Source organism: Falco rusticolus, chromosome 7 (genome assembly GCF_015220075.1).
Source record: "Falco rusticolus isolate bFalRus1 chromosome 7, bFalRus1.pri, whole genome shotgun sequence".
In the NCBI taxonomy this organism is placed as follows: Eukaryota; Metazoa; Chordata; class Aves; order Falconiformes; family Falconidae; genus Falco; species Falco rusticolus.
In genome coordinates, this window is record NC_051193.1 from 52,406,357 (window position 1) to 52,426,618 (window position 20,262).

Here is a 20,262-nt window from a genome sequence, read left to right on the forward strand (position 1 = left end):
AATGAACTGTGTCCTGCGAGTGGCCTGCCAAAGCCAGTCCCTCATATTTTAATAAATTAGGATTTTTAGTCTTTATTAAAATAATGGAGCATTTGCCAAAACTCCCACTGGTCTCTGCAGATCTAGTAAGCTAATCTAGAAATATGGAACTCGAATTTTAATGTATTTGGGGCCAATTCACTTTGTCTTATGAGGAAACAATTTTATTCATTTGTAGATTAGTTAAGATATACCTCACCTCAGTGAGGAATTGGAAGCCAGAATTTAGATTTTCATCTGTGGGTTTTTTTAGTTTTTTATAGTCTCTTTTGATGAAAATACACTGTGAATTTACCAGGAAAAATGATTATTTTTTTTTTCTAAGGATGAAGTAATCCATGTAATGCTGTAAGTACCTGTGATAGACTTTACGTAGAACTGAAGCTGGTATGTGAGACAGTTTGTGTATATTTTCCATATTCTTATTAATAATAAAGAACAGAAACTGTAGTTGCAGGTAAGATGTGTGCCAAAAGCATTTGGCTGATGAGTTTTATAGACAGAATGGATTAAACAGCCCTGAAATTCTCCATAATCTAGGGATAAACAGGAAGCTGCTGGTGTAACTTGCATGTCATAACACTAGTACAGAAAAGAAGGGCTACTTTTCTCATTGTCAAAATATCTGGTAGGGGTGGAAATCCTTGCTTCTCTACAGGTTTGTAGCTCTCTCTTACGCTGTCATCAGTATCCAAGAAAATTTAACACTGCCTGAGGTGTAGGAAGGATGAGGGAATAGAGCCTTTTGCGGGGCACAATATGGAAGTATTAACTTGCTGGGATTGTTGAATAGCACAGACAGATACAGCAGTTTTGTACTGTAGTTACATACTATTCCTTCCTTAACCTACTATATTTCCATTGCTGCATATGAAGCTCACTTGTGAGGGATTTTATTTTATGCCATGATCTATAAAGGGAAATTCCTCCTTTCCTTCAGTATTGATGGAATCCTTCATAATACTGTGGCCATCGTGGGAGTTATTTCAGTCCTATCACTGTGGTGCTAGCAGAAATTACTAGATTTAGCTGTTCTGTCATGTTGTGTGGTAGTGGAGTTTTGATGAGGGGTTGAATGGGTAGAAAGAAGTGTAGATGTTTGCTGTAGATTGCCAAAATAACTTACAGTGAGTTAAGCAGGGCTGCAGCACTCCTGCGGTATGGGAAAGGTGAAATGATTACATGCAGTTAACAATTTGCTGCTAATAAAATACTTCATGTAAAACTCATTTCCCCCAACTACTGTCGTGTTCTCTGTCAGTTCTTAGATGGAGGCAGAGTTAAACTGGTGCAGCCACTACTTCTTGATTTGCTTCATAACTGGAGAGTGTTCTGGAGGATCCTGTTGCTGCTCCCCTGCGAAATCCAGAAAGTAAATTAAAAGCTTGGAATTCGGAAGACCAGCTGTTTGTGGTCAATAGCAGTACTGTAGCTAGCAGTACTTTCACATAATGCATATTAAGGCCAGCAGCACTAGTGCAGTAATACTCTTTACAGATATAGGTGAGGTTTGGTAAATTCACAGGGTTCAGCTGGCCTTTACTCATTTGACGGGGATCAGGGTTGATGCTGAATTTCCAGTTTTAATCAGCAGAGGCTCCTCAGGTGAGGTATAGCTTTTATTTAACTTTTTTTCAGCTTGATGATGCACTGTCAGAAAAGGGTTGATTTGCTGTTAACTTCTAAACTTGGATGGCAGTCAGTGGAGTACGGCTAATTGTGCAGTTTTAAACTAATAGCTCTAAATTTTCAAAATTTTGAATGGAGTAGTGATATCCTTGTAGATTGGAGAATTCAGATATAGATTCCACTGCTTGTCAGAAACAAATGACCTGAATCTATTTATTTAGCTGGAAAATTTGAGGATTTTTACACCCGAATATTTTTCTCCAGAATGCATGGCTCTTCTCCAGTTGAGTTGTAGGAGGATTTATCTTGTAGCTTACTGTTACATGCCTCCAGCCAGAAGAGTTTGTTTTATCCACTTCTTTTAGTCAGGCAACACTAAACACATCTACAAATTAAAAAGAAAGTATTTTTAGGGTTAGGAAAAAAAGTCCTGGTTATGAGTAATTTTCATATACTGTGAAATTGGTTAACTTTCTGATGGGAAGCTGGGAGTGCTTCATGCTTGGCTACTACAGTGAAGAAGGTAATTGAAAAGCCAGCATTTCCTGGCATACATGGGGAAATTTAGAGACAGTTGCATAGCTCTGAATTGTGAAAAGTTTAGCTCACTTCAGATAGTCATAATTTGATTAGTCTTGCTGACTGAGTCAGGATATAGAGGCGAATTCTTTTTGCTTTTTCCCAAAGTTCATTCACAGCTTGATATTTATTCTGTCTCAGATTCAGTGCAGCAATTGATATTCCCCCCTTCTTTCCTAGTATACTAATTAGATCTGAATGTGGTGGGCTGGTTCCTCAAAGACAGTGTATGAAGAACTGTTAAAGTAGAATTGATATAAGTCCAGCAGGATTACAAGTTAACTAGTAATTCTGGAAATCTTGTTTTATGTTTTTAGCAGGTGTGACTACTGACATTCTTTCAGGTGGACGTTAAACTGAAACCAACCCTGTATTGTTTCTTTTTTAAAAAACAGTGCATTGAAAAGCTTAAATGTGGTCTTTATTAATGAGGCTGTTGTAAGGCACTCGCACCACTAGATGGGGTCTGGAAACTGTGCCTTTAAGAAAATCAAAAAAAGGCAAGTCTGCATCTTAAACTGTTTACAATAAAGTAAGTATTGCAAATATGTGTTGTTACAGAATTGCTGGGGGCAACTCAGTAAGTCAGTTTACATATATATTTCAAGCGATGACTATGTGACTCCAGTTACTTTTAGGTACTCATGTTCTGCCTTCTTCCCCTTTTCTACACAGCCCCATCTGCGTTTTACTGAAATCAGAAGGCTGCTTTTTCCCTAAGAAAATATGATCATGATCCCCTTAATTATTTATTTTCCTGTGTTCCCGCTCCCCTCCACTTACATCAACTAATCTAAAGGTTTTTGAGATCAAAGTGATTGCTGGCCTGTTCTATTAATGACCATCACGTACTTTTAAACTAGTTTTCATACTACAGAAAGGCTATTCAGAGAAGTGTTTTCTGCTTGTGATGGGAGTGTTGAGCCTGTGCTTTTTACACAGTGGGATCCATTTGTGTGTCCAGCTCAAAGATTAAAATGCTAAGTCGTGGGTCAGTATCAGAAATACGTATCTCAAGGAATGTTTGTGAGCTTGGGAGGGCTTATTTAAAAGCTCCCAGGCCCTCATTCTTGCTATGTTCATTGCACTAATTCTGTGGTTGACCTGTGGTTTTTAAGCCAACTCATCATGCTCGAAGTCGGAAAACTAACCTGGAAAAGCTTGGTAGCTTGCTTATAGCCTAGCAAGTTGAACTACGTTCAGGGAGGGCCCAGTGAATAGCACAGGTGATGGAGGCGAGGGAGGCCTGTAGGGCTGAGAACAGGAGATAAAAAGGAAGCAAGACCTTTCTTATTTGAGGAACAGTGAACTACTAGGTATGTTCAGCAGTTTGTGGCATTACTGTTTTACTTGCTTCAGCTTCTTTTGCTACACTAACCTTCCTTCCCCTTTTTTTGTCTCATCGGCATGTTCCTTGGAAGCATTCCTGGTGGCTTTTTACAAAGTAGAAGAGGTGAAACATAACCAAAGTTGGGGGTGTTTTACCTTCCAAAGCTGCCTGTTCCATGGGAATAAACTATAAGCAGTGTTTCTGCCTGACACTTCACTTTTTATGTTCATGCAGTACAACAACAGGACACTGGTCTTGAGTGTTGAGTGCTGGGAACACTTTAGTCCCCACAACTTAAGTATTGAATTCAAGCTCTGAGTGAAGTAGAAATGATTACATGCAACAGACCTTTTTAAAATTCTTCTGAAAGTTCAGGAGGCCTGTGCTGTCTGCGTAGTTGGTCAATGTACTCAAAAAGCCCAATGATGAGTTAAAAAAAATCCTTGACAACCAGAGCAAACTTGGTATTCCTTGGTGACTGTAAATTTTATAGCATATTTTAAAAGCTAACTTGATCATACAAGTCATAATAAGCCCAAGTTAAAGGAGTGTCAATTTCAGTGTTTTTCATCAATGCTTTACTGACAAAGCCAAACAGGAACGTTAATTCAACTTTGATTTCTTTCTCTGAGGAGTAACTGCAGCTCAGAGTCCTTTTAAGCAAACATCTTTAGTTCACATTAAATGAATATTTGTGTCTCAAAAAACACCAGTCAAGAAGACTCTCTTAATGGACTAAGTCAGATTTGCCTCCTGCACTGAGAATTCAGAGGAAGCAAACTCCCAAGCTGTGGATGAAGAATACCTGTTGTTAGATATTATTGACTCACCTACTGATTAGCTTATTAAATAGTGAGCAAAATATAGAGATGGAGATTTCTTCCCTGTAATAGACCAATTAGATTCAGGGGGTTCTTGAGGGAGGACAACTCTTAGCATGTCTATGAATGTCAGGGTATGTTGATCTTGCCAACATGTGAAGAGCTTTGAAGGATGTGGCTGTACTGTGCTGCTGGTCTCCAACTGACAGTATGTTCCCTCAAGTCTTTGTCATGAACAGAGCTTTTTCTGCTGAGTGCTAATTACTAGGTGTTCAGCTTAGTTGTGCTGCAAGAAAACACAATCCAACTATTAAAACAATGTACTGGATGCATAACTTCTGGTCCAAATCTATTGAAAAATCACAGTTACTTAGTACTTCTGTACAGTTCTTGGCTCCTGATTGCTTTGTCTTTATATATAGTTTCACTTGTTTCATTCGCTTGTTCACAGTCTTTTAAAGACCTGATGAGTATTACCTTCTTATTTCTGGATCAGTGGTGGCCCGATGACAAGAGGAAAACACTGTATATACTACACTAATTCTTTCTACAGAGGGGTGTGGAGTATCTCTAGTCTAAGGAGTAGGAGTCTTGTAGTTGTTTATGTGGTTTATGTTAGACTGGCATGTGACATGTAGTTGGAAAAGCTAGGTTTGAGGTTCACTAGTCCTTTGTCAGTTTTGAAATAGAAGTGGTAGCTGCCAGAACTACAGGCAGTTTGAGAACAGTTCTTCAGAGTTTGGTGGGTGCTTGTGTAATAGACCATCTTTGCAAAAGAGGGCTAGTATTAACTGTGAATAGAGGCATGGTTTATTTTGTTGGGGTTTTTGTTAATGGGTGGGAGTGCAAAGGAAAGGGAGATGAGTATTTGCAGCTCTGTCTGTACCACAGGTGATATTTATAGCCTGTTGCATAGAGAGGACTTTAGAAAACTGTGTGGTGAGGTGGAAGGTATTCTAAGGTCATAAAACCAGGATTGTAACTGAGTCCAAGTCCATAGATTCAGATCTCCAACAGCTGCCAGTTTTAGTTTCCAGGCTCATACCTTCAAGGTGTTTGATCCTTAAAGGCCATACCAGAAGAACAGAGACAGCATTTATTTTCTGTGAAATGGTGATGCACATGCTGAGTTTTATACTTTCCAGTTTACCTTCCTGAGCTCACTCTGAAAGGTAGCTGTTGCTAGTTTTAACTGTGTTACCACAATATCTGGTGTGTTGGCTGAAATACTGAGCTTCTGGAAGTGCACATGAGGGGATCCAGTATTGTTGACTGTGTTGCAGGAGATATTAATCCAGGAAAGTAACCACAAGGGTTTGTTTTTGACAATGAGCTCAGCGAGGTTCTTGAGCCTCTTTAGAGGCTAGGACTGGTGGATTGGGAATTTTCTCAAAGTGGCATCTTTGGTTGTAATGTTTTTTTTTCCTTACAGGTTTTTAATAAGATATTACATGATGGCTACAGGAGTGGAATGGCAGGAATAGTATGTGGAGATTTAAGGTTTTTCTTTGTTTTGCATTTTGACCCTGCACATAAAGGAAAAAAGCTTGTGATTCTAATCGCTTCTAATGCATGTACTTTGGGATTGTCAAAGCCCCTGCAGATGAAGGAGTCCTCTACATCACTGAATTGGCAACTGTCTGTTTAAATTACTTCAGTGCAATAGAAGTGTGCTGCATGCTTCTGTTCAGAGACCTTTGTCAGTCCTACTCTAAGCAGAGCACTGTATTAATGAATGCAGGAAAAATGTGTGGATCTTGGCAACTACTTTTTCATTTCTTTCCCTTCCCAGCTGAACCATGTACTGTGAGTCTTGGCTAACTTTATACTGCTTAAAGTAATTAATTTAGCTAGGTTACAGTATAACGAATTTTAAGTGCTATTTAGGCACTCACCAGTATGGATCAAGCACACCACCTCAAATAGTTCAAGTAACTCTCTTCTTTCACAGTTCAGGAAATACAACTCATCCCACACATGTACCATCCTCATCTGTTTTGGCATATGTGCCTCAAATAACACAGAACCTAAACTTGGATATTTTTTTCCTCTATTTGTTTTCCATTATTTCTTAAAAGTCCCTTTTAATGTCATGGAAAGTGAGCTGATTGTTGCATAAGTTCGTAGGGTTTGAATTATTCTTTTCTGGAAATCTTTGGGATGTGTTGAAGGAACTTTTGAGTGGTAGTGGCATCTGGGGGAATGGTATTTTTTGGGGTGGTTTTTGGCTTTGTTTTCCTCATCGTAACCATAAATAGATCTCTGAACTTAGCCACAGGTTTATCAAAATCAAATTACTACTTTATTTTTAGAAACATCTAAGGTAGTCTCCTCTGCCTTTCTAATAGGGGGCCACTGAAGAAAAGAGGGAGTAGTTGCAAATAAGCCTTTTTGACTTCGGGCAAAGAGAGATGGTGACAATGATTAAGGCTTTAGTCATGCTTATGGCTTAAATGGTATTTCTGCTGAGTGCACTTCTCTGCGTATGGACTACTTTTTTGTGGTTGCTACTTGCAGCCAGTTGATGCTTTTTTCTTTGTTTTCTTTTTCCCTTTTAAAGACAGAAGTGCTGCACTAAAGTTGCAAAAGATGTAAATCAGTGAATTTATTGCTAGATATTTTTTACTATAAAGCAAGTAATCTTTTCTGTTGCTGGTGTGAGCACCAACTAATAGGTAGTCTAGAAATACTTAAGTAAGTGTGCAAGTCTGCCAGATACTGCCTAATATTTAAGTATGTGAAAAAGGTGCTGTAGTCTGTTTTTCCCACCTTTATGTCTGTCCTTGTTGCGGAATTAACTCACTTAGCTTCTGTTTCAGATTTACATATTCCATCTCTCATTTGCAGTCCTACTTTATGTCTGGCCTTGTCAGCCCCTCTTGGGACAGACGATTTAGCTTAGCTTTTTCTATGTTTAGGCTGGTATCCTTCCTGTAGTGGGGTGTATTCAGGTTAGTCCACTGATGTACAAACTGAATATTTGAAGGTTTTTTCAATGACACAATGGAAGATTTTTCACTTTCTTCTAGCATCCCCAGATCTGTTGATCAGATACACAACTGAGTTTTGGAGCATTGAGGTTCAAATTGTATAATAAAAATGTGTATTGTTAGTAGTTCAGCTTTTAATTCTTTGCTGTTCTCAGACAGGGCTATGGTGTTTCATCTGTTAAGTGTTTCCTGTCTTGATTTAGTAGTTTTCTCAAACCTTCATTTGTTAAAATCACACTGTCCATTGCAGATGGTATGCATGGGTTTTTTCTGATTTGAAGATTAAACTTCCATACCTGTAGAGGAATGAAGGCAGTGCGTTGATTAGCATTGATAACGTGCAGCTGTGGCCTTGCCTCGAAGGCAGTGGGTTGATTGACATGGACGATGTGCTGCTGTAGCTCGTTCCTGCTAAGTGCTTAAATAGCACTGAGGAGGGTGGGAGAGGTGGTTGGGTGGTGGAGGAGTGGGAGTAGTGTGGTCTGTCTTCTGGAGGAAGGAGAAACAGCCTGGATGGTAGAATCTGACCCATGGTAAAAGCTTTGTTGCAGCCTACTAATTTGTGCTGCAACGCATACCTACTAGCATTCCCACACTAGCCCTGCTTTGGTTCTGGTCCGGCACTTTAAGCTAGGTACTGTCCCTTTTCTCTGTGGGATGTTGCTTGCTCCCAGAAGCAGTGGTGGTATTCATGTTTATACTTTTCAAGAATATAAGTAGCTTTATGCAGTAAACAAGAAGTCAGGAAACCTGGTTTTGTTTCACAGTGTTGTATTGGTCTGTTGATTGACCTCTCTTGCCCTTATTTTTTCCTGTATCAAGGAATGGGAATACTGCCTACTTCAGTAGCCTCATGATGTTTAAGTTTTTTTGTAAGCTTTGAAATTCTCTAACACACTGGTCTTTCTAAAGCAAGAATTTGAAGTGCAAAGTATTGTCCTTACAGTGCAAATTTAAAAAGTATAAGATAGTAATTTGTTGTTCAAAAGAAGCTCTGATTTCATGGGCTTTTGTAGCATGCTTTCTTAAGGAGATAGGTCTGTGATCATATATATAAGCCTTGCCCTAATCACCTTTATGCTTCGTTTCAGTGAGGAGGGAATTAAAATAACGAGTTAAGAGATACCATTTTTGGTTTTAAAAAAGAAAATAAAATTTACAAAATAATTATTGGTGACTGAGTACAAGGGAGAGATCCTCTTAGTGCATTTACTGGGAGAACATATGAAATGTTAGTTCAACCATATTGTAAGACAAGAGAATTAGTCTTTGAAATGTCAGTCCATGGGAAACTGGTGGAACCAGCTTGGTGAGGCCAAAGTTGTGTGTGCGGTTGCATTCAGTTAGCTTTATGTGATAATTTTTATTCATCTTGTACCTATTAAAGGCAAAAACTTTACTGATTTGAGGCAGGACTGTGCTTCTGCAGGAGCATTTTGGATCTCCCACTTTTCCTGTCAGAAGAAAGGCCTACTTTCGTGTTGCTGTACTTTTCTTTAATTTCAGCTCTTTTAGCTTTGCTAAAATTAAAAATTCATGGAGCTTTGCTAGGGAAGAGAAGGGGAGTGAGTGCATGTATATTACTGGATGAGAGAACAGATGTGTGGCTGATGTTACTCAGCTTTTTTAATGCAATACAAGAATTGCAGCACAGAAATGTACATAAGAAATGTGTTGTAAGTCTGCAGTATTGGTATGTGACTGATTTTGCATAGACACTAAGGTGTGAAAATGGATTTACTCTTAAGAAGGAATTACCAACCTTTACACTCAGCTTATTTTTCTGAGGTGACATTCTCTGCTGTCTGTGTTCTTTGTGTTATACTGACTTTGGTGTGTGCTTCATTTTGGGAACAGCTCCTGTTCCTTCATTTGGCCTAAAGGTCATCTTCCCATGCCATGTCTGACTGTATTTGAATCTTCTCTGTCCGGTTATCTGATGGAACATACTCCTTTGTGTTTTGCTGGATTTAGCTGAGCAGTGTTCTCTCTCACAGTCTGTACTCCATCCTACAAGGTACTATTTCTAAACAAGCTGAATAATGGACTCTGACTGTGGAATGTAGAGATTAGAGAAGGAGGAAAATGATCAAGTGGTTTAGCTAGCTTGCTTGTGGTTGTTAAACAGTTGCTCTTTACTTTGTATTCTCTACTTGCTCTTCTTTTTTTAATCTTGTTAAATGGGGGGTGGGTATGTGTGTGCTTTTCCTGCAAAACTATTTTACTGTCTGTTAGATCTCATTTATTACTTACATTACAGTAACACCTAGATGATTCAAGCAGAGAGGAGAATAGGAGAATCTTGTGCCTGCTGACTTGCAGTTCTGTAGTGAGGGCAAGCCTATGACAGGGAGAATGTTTGGGAACAGGTCTGTAATAAGACCAAAACAAACTTTGGATACAGCTGGAAGAGGATGTGAAACATTCAAACAAATAGGGTTTTTCTTTGTCATTTGTTGTCATTTGCTACTGTTTAATCGCTATAATGACAGAGGTAAGCCTTAAGTCCTAAAAAGATACAAGTAATACAGATGAGGGGAAGAGTTTAATATACTTTATGTCTCTGATTTTGTCATCTTCCTCAAAATACTGAAATTCTGTAGTTTTATTCCTGTGAATGAAGGCAGAAAAAAGGAGAACAATGCTTTCTGGAGAACTGCCTGGGATCTCTGGTGAAGCAATATTAGCATACAGTGATTCAATTAGATCATAAGGACCAAAACATGCAAGCTTTTGCCATTTTGAGGTCTGGCTGCTCTGGGTACATAAATCTGGTCATGTTTGACACTCTGAAGGCTCCAGATTCTGAAGTCAGTTATCGGATAACAATCTCTCTTACTAAAAAACCCTAGTCAATTATTGCCCTCCATGTTTGGAGGAAAAAGTGAAGCTTCTGTTCACCTCAGAGATTGCCGCACATGAAAGTTTATTTATGGTAGTGTAAAAAGCAAGCCCCTAACTTACATGTTACTGAACCTAACAGAAAAGAGCAGGAGGAATGACACATCCTTGAACACTCAGAATCTTCACCCTAAATTCCCTACTTTTCCAGTTGTGGTGGATGCAGTTGATTTTAGTTGTATGTTTTTGAAGGAAAACAAAGGTGTTTAGTTTTGCTGACAATACACAGCCTTTGTTTTACTTGGTTATTCTTTAAAGTCCAAGCAAATACCCCTTACTTCCTGTTAAGGATTCTTGTAAAGGTAGTGAGATAATCTGAAATAGTGATGACAGAATTTAGAAAAATGAGCATGTTACTGAGAAATAATAAAATTCTGGGTATAGCTTGTGTACCTTTTTCATCTTAAGACACTGGTGGACTTCCTTCACAGTTGTTAACACTTCTGAATACATGCAGAGAAACTCCATACGCTTCGACATGACTTACCTGCTTTTTAAAGAAACTGTCTTGAGATTTTTGTGAAAGTTGTAATCTACTTTTTTTTAAGTATGTATGTTAATTGATCTTGTGCTTGCTTTTCTGTTATTGGTTAATTTGGCTCTTTCCATTGGTTTTACACACACAGAATAACTTTCTTCCAAATAAAAACCCAAGCCTTTCTGGAGTTTTCCAGGCCAAGATTCTGTTTGCCAAGTTTCATTCCAGTTTTTTTTGCACAGTTAGAAGTTCCTCAATTTTGTGGTTACAGAAATGCTGACAAACACAGTTGTATGTAATGGTGTGTATTAGTTACGAGCATTCAATTCATTTTTTCCTTTTAAGGTCATTCTTTCATTAAGTTAGTTTCACACACTGCTGTTTATGATATCAACACTTTCTCCCTTCCTTCCTTCCTTCCTTCTCCCTCTTAAATGACACTCATTTCCCAAGGACAGTGTCTGTACTGCAGTTCATTGTCAGATTCGTAGTTTATCAAGAGAAGCTATTCAATGGGGTTTTTAACGGTTCTATTTAATGCTGTCATGCATGCTGCTTTTATTTTATTTCCACCGAGACACTGATCTTCTCTCAGTTTTAATGGCCACTGTCTGTTGCCAAGCTAACTTTTTGAATAGCCTGTGTTAAGCTTATGTTACCACTACAGCAGTTGACTTTTTTAAAAAAGAATGAAACAACTTCTTTGTTTAGAAAAGGGGAGAAAGGAGGAGAGGAAAATGCTTGTTTCAGGTATAGACGACTTCTGCAGATTGAGTGCAGTGAGACTACTTCTTCCCTCACCCCACTAGCTGCCAGTAGAAATGGATTTATTTACATTAGCCGTGCTACTCTTGGATTGAAAGCCTTCCATTGTTTGGCTGAGCTGGTATTTAGTTAACACTTGAGTGCTGCCTGTGCGCAGCGTATTCAACTGCGGAAATGACCATATTGCACATAACTGTCCATTCTCTCCCTCCTCAGCCTCCCTCCAGCACCAGCATGTGTGTTTGGATTGTAAAGTTCCGTCTGTGGACTAAATATTTCTCTTAATCATACAAGATGACTTTTTTTTTTTAATAACAAAACAACAACAACCAAAACCCACCAACTACTCAGAAAGGCATGTGTGTCTCTCTATATTGCTTCCCGAGCTGGTAGGCAACATCAGCATTCCACAGCTGACTGGACAAGCCAAATTTGGAAGCAGACTAAATCCCAGAGTAGTCTGAGTCTGGTTTCATAAAGATAATGCCTCGGGCAGAAGGGGCAACCATCTTATTCAGAGGTGCCCTTTTGGGATTGTCTTCAGATTTCTCGCTAGCTGTCATGGTCTGTGTCTTCAAGAAGAGAGTATTGCTTTAGGCTGATGCATCAGTAAACTTTTTAGTAACTGCAAGAAGGTGTTGCCTCTGGCATTCCTTTGCTGGAGCATGCAATAAGGAGCAGGCAGAAGTGGCAGTTCTAACATGAGCAACATATTCGAGCATGTCTACACTGCCCCACATAATCCTGTGTGAAAAAATCCAGAAGTAGCACTGCCTGAAGGTACAGAGCAGCACCATGGTACAACTGGGGAAGTGGAAATAGTAATTTGGACACTGAACATGCTTAAAAACTGCTTTCCCCTTATATACGCATGGCAAATAGCTATTTTAGCATTTCTTTCTCTATCAGCCAGACTTAGCCCACTGCCTTTTTTATTAATGTGAGGTTTGGGGGGTTTGTTTGGTTGGTTTTGTTTGGTCTTTTTCTTTCTCTTTTGAGCCAAATGTCCAAGGAACTGCAGCACAGACTGTATTTCCACTACACATGTGGCTGAATTGTGTGGAGCGAGGGTATGAGGTAGGCAAAGCTGTGGATCTTTTTAGGGGTCTTAACTATGCAGTTCCTTAATTCTAGTCATCTTATGTGTGTATATGATCATATTTTCTGAAGTTGTAGCCTTTTTTACTCATTTAATTTCTGAAGTATTCTTTTATAGGGCTTTGTTACACTAAAATCATTGAAGCACAGTATGGAATTCAACTCCAAAAGGTGTTTTCTTTGATAGCTTTGACTGCCGTAGCTTAATGAAAACATCTGTAAGCAGAATGGAAGCTAGTTTGATGTTACACTACTATTACTATAAAATATAATCTCAAAATATTTCAGGCAGGGCATAATAACAGTAACCATGGAAACTTTGCCTGAAGATTTGAAAGGATGGGGCATCTGGTAGGCTCACTTGCTTGTAGACAGGAGAGAATTCTGGGTTGTGGTTTAGATTGAGGAGGAGAACTGGTAATGAGGAGAGGGGCTTAGTTTTGGTGCACCAGTGGCTGCACCTTAATGTTATGCCTGGCTGGTACATGTATGTTATGGTGTTCTTATCCATGGTGGAGAACTTGTGTGTATTTTTATAGAAAAATTGACCTTTCTTAGCCAAAAAATTCTGAGTTTATTACTTCTGCCTGATTTTTGGGTTGAGGTTTTGGTTGGGTTTTGTTTTTTTATTAATTTGTGTGATTGGGGGGGGGGCAGAGTGGTGGTGTTTTGCTGTAGTTTTTTTTTGTTTTGTTTTTGTTTTTTTTAATGAAGTGGAAACTTCCATAGAAAAAATTCTTGGCTTACACAGACCTATTCGGTGGGGAGAAGAGGGGGGGGAAGTTGTGTATTTTGGGGGTTTTGGGGGGTTTGTTTGGGTTATTTTTGTGCCTGCCTGAGTATTTTGAGATGGCTAAGTACTTCATTGATCTTGAACAGAAACTAGAGGTGGTGAGGAGTATCATAAATCCTTGTCTCTAAGGGTAGTTTCTAGTATTACATTTTCTTTTATTTTCATTAGAAACCATAAATACTATTAAGAAGCTCAGTGGCTTTGCTTAGGAGGAGGAGAACTCACATGTTAGCAGTACTCTTTCTGCTGATACAGGCATTCCGAAGTTTTGGTGCCCAGCTAGAAGCTCTTACTAGTTACTTTGGAAGTGTAACTTCTGATTCCTTTGTGGCACCCTGGCTTTAACTGTTCAGTTCACAAAATGCATGTGTGTGAGAGCAGTGTATTTCTAGTGCATTCATTGTATGGACTCTTCTATTTTGCCTTTTTTTTTTTTTTTTTTAAACTCTGGCTTAGGAACAGTAGGTTTTTTTAACTTTACAGTATCTCATGCAATGATGCATGTTTCAACCTGCATGGAATGTGGCTTCCCATCCATGTGGAGTGACTCATTTTTCACAAATGTTGGGACAGAGGGCTACATCAGGCAGTGTAATGCATTAAAATCTGTGAAGAAACTTCCTTCTAGAATCTGCAAATTCTGTGCTGGCATGCCTTTTCTGGTCCAGAAAGCACACAGAAACAGCTCTTAAAAAGATTTGATGGGGCTTGCTCAAAACCTGTTAACAAAAGGTTGAGCTCTGGTACTGCTTAAGGAGGTTTTGGTGATCACTGAACAGAAAAGGGATAAAATGTTTTCCTTCTTTGTCTCCCGTTTCATGCACGCAGTCATTTCAAGTACAGGGATTGAATTAAATCTTCGAAAAAACCAGAAAGCCCATACAATGCAAGTTGAATTTCAGGTATGCTTTGATGATCTTCAGGTTCCTGGATGGAGCAAATTCCATATTCTGTTACTGTTTTAGAGAGAGCCTGGAAACTTGAGACCCTTTGGTTTTTGTCTTATGAATGTCAATATGAACTGATGCAGATACTCCAGCTCTGATCATACAGCCTTATATGGGACAAAGAAACCAGCTAATTCAACCATGTGAGAGTTTTAGGTAATAGTGTCATGTGGTAGCATAATTGCCTTTCCTACTTGGCAATATTTTTGGATGAAGCAAGTCTGAGGTTAGCCAAGTGACTTATTTTAGCGTTTCTTGCAATGACTTGTTAGTAAAATGGCCTTTTAAGACAACTGGAACTGATTGTAGAGTTCAAACATCCTCTGATGCCTTGTAGAAATGTAAATAGAAGCAGAAGTGAGATAATGGTCAGAGTATCTACAATCAGAGAAAATGCCATCCCATGCCAGAGCAGGAAAGAAAGGAAAAAAAAAAAAAAAAAAGGTTGGGCTACTTGGATTCAGGCAGCAGCTGAACAAAAAGAGCTGACTACTGGTAGGGTCAATCTCAAATGCAGATATGGCAGAACTACAAGAATAGCCTTTTTAAGGCTAAGGCTACTCTGTGAGACTTTGCTGCTGTGCAGGAAATGTATTTGTTATTAACAAATTTACTCACAGTCTTTAACTTTCCTGTTCTGAAGACTTTATAGTCTTAGTATTTTGGTAGTTTGTCATTCAGATTTTGGATCAAGTTTGCTCAGGAATTGATGCTTTGAGGCAGAAACTACATAGGATTATAGGTTAGTGGGCTCGTTTGTTTGAAATGACTCAGTAAAGTTAGAGTTCTGTCTTTAAGTAGTTCAGTTCATATGCATGACCCAACTCACTTGTTTCTTCTCTTTTCCCAGTTCACTGCTCCGCTATGGTGGAAACCTCTCCCTTCAGAGTGCCATGAGTGTCCGGTTCAACAGCAATGGAACCCAGCTGCTGGCACTGCGTCGGCGCCTTCCCCCTGTCCTCTACGACATCCACTGCCGACTGCCTGTCTTCCAGTTTGACAACCAAGGGTACTTCAACTCATGTACTATGAAGAGCTGCTGTTTTGCAGGTGATCGTGATCAGGTAATAAGCAAGCAACGGCTGTCCCATGTCTCCAGTTTCCATGAATGTTTGAAAACACCTCTGTAATAAGGATATATATTTTTTTTTCTGATTCAGGAGCTAAAACAGGACGCAGGACGCATGTAGGCTTACCTCAGAGCTGTTTTGCAAGGCTCTGAAAGAAGAAAAACATTGCAAAGCACGTGATAAATTTTACCTCTTATTTGATGTGTTCTAATACTTGGAATATAATATTCACAAGAAAAATATTTGCAGAGGCTTTTTAGGCCCCATTAATATGATTTGAGAACCATGAGTAGACAGTATTATCTAGATATTATAAGGAGGCATATTCCTTGCATTTCAGTATTGCTCCTGATGTTACAGTAGAGGCAATCACACAAAACTTAAATATTGTGGATTTACGGAGTGGTTGATTCTTACTTCAAATTATAATGTTTCTCCTTTAATACTATACTACTGGATTAGAGTATAGGTCTTTATAGTTCAGTGTGCTGTAAGTTGTGATGGCAGGTGGTTAGGAATAGTTTGTTACTGCACCGAGGCAGGACTCTGTCCATGATTCTAGAGCTGGATATTGTCTTTGCACAGCTGTGTTTAATAAGCACTAATAATGTTTAAGGACAAAAAAATGTATTTGAAAGCCATGATAGTATAGAACTAAGATCTGAAAATTTCTTTGCTGTCGTCAAGAAAATTCCTGTGGTCAGAATTTGGTAATTAATTCTACTGCTGCTGCTGCAGGAGGCAGAGTTGAGCTTCTTTCAGATTGCAAGTAGGAAATACATTTACATCACTGAACTTGAGCAGTGTTTCTGAGTTTTACATAGTTTTTGGCAGGAGGAATATAAAAATGCAATAATTAAACCATCCTGAAAAAAATAGTGGTTTACTATAAGAAATGGCCAAACACATGTATTGTTTAAGAAGAAAACTGCTGGTGATTTGTGGTCTATTATTTAGTCAGCTTAAAGATGACGCTTTTTCTCCTCTGGAAGTCAGAGTGGACTGTGTACACTCTGACACAGAGTTTAGCTTCTCATCTGTTACTGAAGATCTTGAAAAAGCCTTAATGTCTGTTGTTTCTAGGCCATTTTCTTATAGATGTGGTGTTATTTTAATGGGAATAATTTGGCTGTTCTGTATCAGGTTGATGCAGCACTTCAGAAGCCTGCATTTTTAAAAAACTTGATATTCTTTTGGCTTTAATGGACTTTCTGTTCAGATAAGTTGCAGGACATAATGCTACTAACCAGTTAGAAATCAGATGAAGTTTAATGTGGAATATTAGAGGTGTGGATTTTAACATTTAGATACCTGCTTATACCCATCCTCCAACTGGAAGGAAAAAAGATAATGAAGTCACAGAAAATGCCAACGTGTAGTCCAACTGTATAGGTCTGAAACTGCTCAGTAACACTCAAATTCAGCTGACTAAGATTGTCAATGCTATGGATAGCCCTTAGGGAGAATCCAATTCCAGGTCTAACTAGAAAAGGTTAGAGTTGGAACCTACTGTTAAGATACACAAGATGAATGAAAAAGTATGTAATGTTCATGCAACTAGTTCTATATGTTCTGCATAGAACATGTTCTATACAACTAGTATGGGTTTGCTTTTTGGTGAGTTTTGTGAGTATGAAATAATGTATACAAGACTCCCCTCAGCAAATCAGAATCCACCAAAAAAAGTAGTAAATCTGTTTCCAATTTAATCTGGTTCCAACCCCCTCTCCCATTTAATATTGCTTCCCTTGTCTTAATAAAGAACGTCTTTCATTCGGGATCCATACAAAGTCAGCTTCATAGAATTTCTTGCTTTTATTTCCTTGTAGGATCAAAACTTTGTGTGGGCTAAGGCTCGTTTGAAGGGATCTAAGGATAAGAAAGTTGTGCTCAAATTATGAGCGGCCCTTGTGGTAGGAAGACTTCTTCAGAAATTATCTCTCATTGCACCTCTGATTTTCTCTGGCTTTGAATTTTGTTTTCATCTTTATTGTACTGATAACTCAATCTTTTTTTTTTTTTCTCTTTTAACCTGTCTTAAATAGTTAGGTTTTAATACTTCATACAGAGCCTGGTAATTTTAAAATGTGACTTCCCTGTGTTCACAAATTATGTTGTCTTCACAGGTAGTTAATCTGATAAAGTTGCATTTCCATTTTATATTTTAATCCTAGCAAGAAAGGGATATCCTTAACTCATCAGCGCTTAGAATGCGGTTGCACTGGGAAAAAGATGAACTGCTGAAAGGGGGAGGCCTTTCTTATCCAGCAGATGTGATGCAAGACCTTTTATGATCAGCTTCCTAACCTGGCAGAAGCATTTACTTTTTTTTTCTGGGTTAATGACTTATACTGACACTCAGAGAGCTCTAGGCCAGTGTTTGAATGCAATATAAGGAAGGGATCAGAGGGTAGGTGAGAGATGGAGAGAGGCCTTTTCAGTGCTGTGGGAGCCAGCTCCTCACACTAGTCTTTGCTAATCTTTCTATGAAGTTTGTACATGGAAAATGGTTTACTTGCAGGAAGTTTTCCTGTAAATCATGACCACCAGGGTTTAAAACCCACAGCTGTTAGTATCTCAGTACTTGCCTTTGGAAGTTGGCTGTTACACAGTGGTGAAAATCTAGGTAAATAACACAGTCCCATATGGAGCTGTTGGATTGTAGTATGGCAGTCTGAGCTGCAAGCACACAACTTATGAGTTCCTTTAGAGATCACCTTATATTTTAAGAAATTAAATACTTAAATTTCCATGATAATCAGATGTGTTAGTCTTACTTTGACAAGGTGTGTGTGTTAAATTAATACAATTTCTTTGCACATATAAAACAGGCTACTAGTAGGGGAACAGTGATTGATTTGTCTGTTGACAGCAGTTAGGCTCTCAATACTAATCTTTTCTCAGTATTGCCTTTTTAGACTCCACAGATTGTGACAGGTACTCAACAGGACTTGTGTCCAGAACTCCTGACTTGTCATACCAGAGGGGAACCTGCTACCAGCAGGTGTGCAGTGATCTGTGTACCAGCTCGTTTTTTTGGAGCATCTCCGATGCAAGTACATTGAAACCGCTTAACAAAGAATGAAATACCATTAATGCTTTAAGGAACGAAACTCAGAAGGATTCAGCTGTTAACCCCAATGATATTTTTTTTCAAGTTTAAAAGAGCACGTTCTGAATTGCTATGATGGTTTTGAGTTGTTGCAGGTATTTTTATGGGTGTGTGAGTTGTAGCATGAGCTAGGTGAGGGGATCTTGGAAGATGAACAACTTTGTTTCTTTCTGTGTCTTTGCACACTGTTGTTTTCCTCCAAAAGCATTATTGCCCTAGTCCTTGTGAATCTGATTTGAAAATCAGCCAGCAGTATATGCAAGCATTTTTCCTAGAAATGCCACAGTCAGACTTTTCTTGTTTCTTACAACTACCAGAGCTTGAGAGGCAATGTTTTACTTGCACCCATTTATAATTGCCTTCTTGCTCCTCTCAGAATGCTGTTTTTGTCCATGTCATGAGTGTAATGACCTCATTTGCATGACACCAATTTTTCTTTTCTTTCTAGGAGAGCTCTGATGTTGCTAGATAAATGCATTTAAAATCGTATGCCATTTGTGTTATCTGGGAGCTTGCTTGAGTCATACAGCTGTGGAAGGGAGGAAGAGTAGGGTAGGCTAGATGGATCAAGCATGATGCTCAGCTGCCCACTCCCTCTGTTGGCTATAGAGATTTATGTAAGTGCATAATTTATCCATCCTTCTGGTATGGGCATCCAGGCCCAGAATTTTAAAGGCAGTTTTTTTATGCACCTAACTCCCACTGACTTTACCCTAGTGCACGCAAGTGTTTGTGTACATACAAATCATAGAATGTGTGAGAATCTGGAGTTGTGTCAGGGTACTGGGGGAGTTTTCATTCTTCTTGTCAGCATTAGAATTTGGGAAATGTTGTTCATATACTCAGGGTTTTAGTTGCTAGACTGGTGTGGAAAGTATCTTCTTGGATCTGAGGATACAGGAAGTATTGAAGGGCTTCATGTACCCAAATGCTTTTTTAAGTGTAGGAGCCTCAGAGGCCATGGTGATGGGCAGCAGCAAAAAAAGACCCACAAAACACACAACCAAACACAACCCCCCCTCCAAACTAAAATAGATCAAAAGCTTTTCTTGCTCAGGAATTGTTGTCTGTGTCACAATGATGAATGCTATCAGCTCATTCCTTTTTTTCACTGTGCAGATAATGTGAGGCTCTATAATGCTTGTAGCTGTAAAATAACTGCTTATTGCCTGCTTTAAAAAAGGTGGGGGTGGAGAGAAATAACTTGTACCCTGTGAATCAAACAAAAAGTGTCTTGACTCTGGCATGCCCTCAGACATTACATCACCACTCAGCCTTTTCTGTTGACATTACACTGGTATAGGAGAGTTTCAGGAATGCACCGCTCATGGTACTGCAGACTGCTCCAACTCCCTATAAAGTTACAGCCTTCATTATGTTGAAGTCTGTGTGCCTAATAGCCCTGGTTAGGGACAACCTGGTTTTTAGGACAGAATTATTGCATGAATGTAACCCTTCCAAGAAGAGGATTAGCTGTATAGGTGCCAGGGGTCTTATATGGTTGTGCATTGCCTTTGTAAAGAAATAGAACTTTTCTTCTGTGTTCTTTGTGTCATCTAACTTAAAAGCCATTTATCTCAGGACATAGTATTTCTCAATGTCTAGCTTTAAAAATGAAAAAGAAGAAAGGGAATTATTTTTCTAAAGAACATATTGTGAGTTTCCTGTGCACAGAAGACTTTTTAATGAATAGTAGCTTATTGCAGTCAG

General features: G+C 38.9%; 1 protein-coding gene across 4 annotated transcripts in view; it reads left to right on the forward strand.

The window, feature by feature from the left end:
• Window positions 1–20,262, forward strand: part of DCAF5 (DDB1 and CUL4 associated factor 5) — a 77,580-nt gene that overhangs the window by 24,644 nt on the left and 32,674 nt on the right. For all 4 annotated transcript variants that reach the window (XM_037395939.1, XM_037395942.1, XM_037395941.1 and 1 more), the window contains exon 6: window positions 15,221–15,434. In XM_037395939.1, the coding sequence (XP_037251836.1) occupies window positions 15,221–15,434 (214 nt within the window). The remainder of the gene's footprint in view (window positions 1–15,220; window positions 15,435–20,262) is intronic.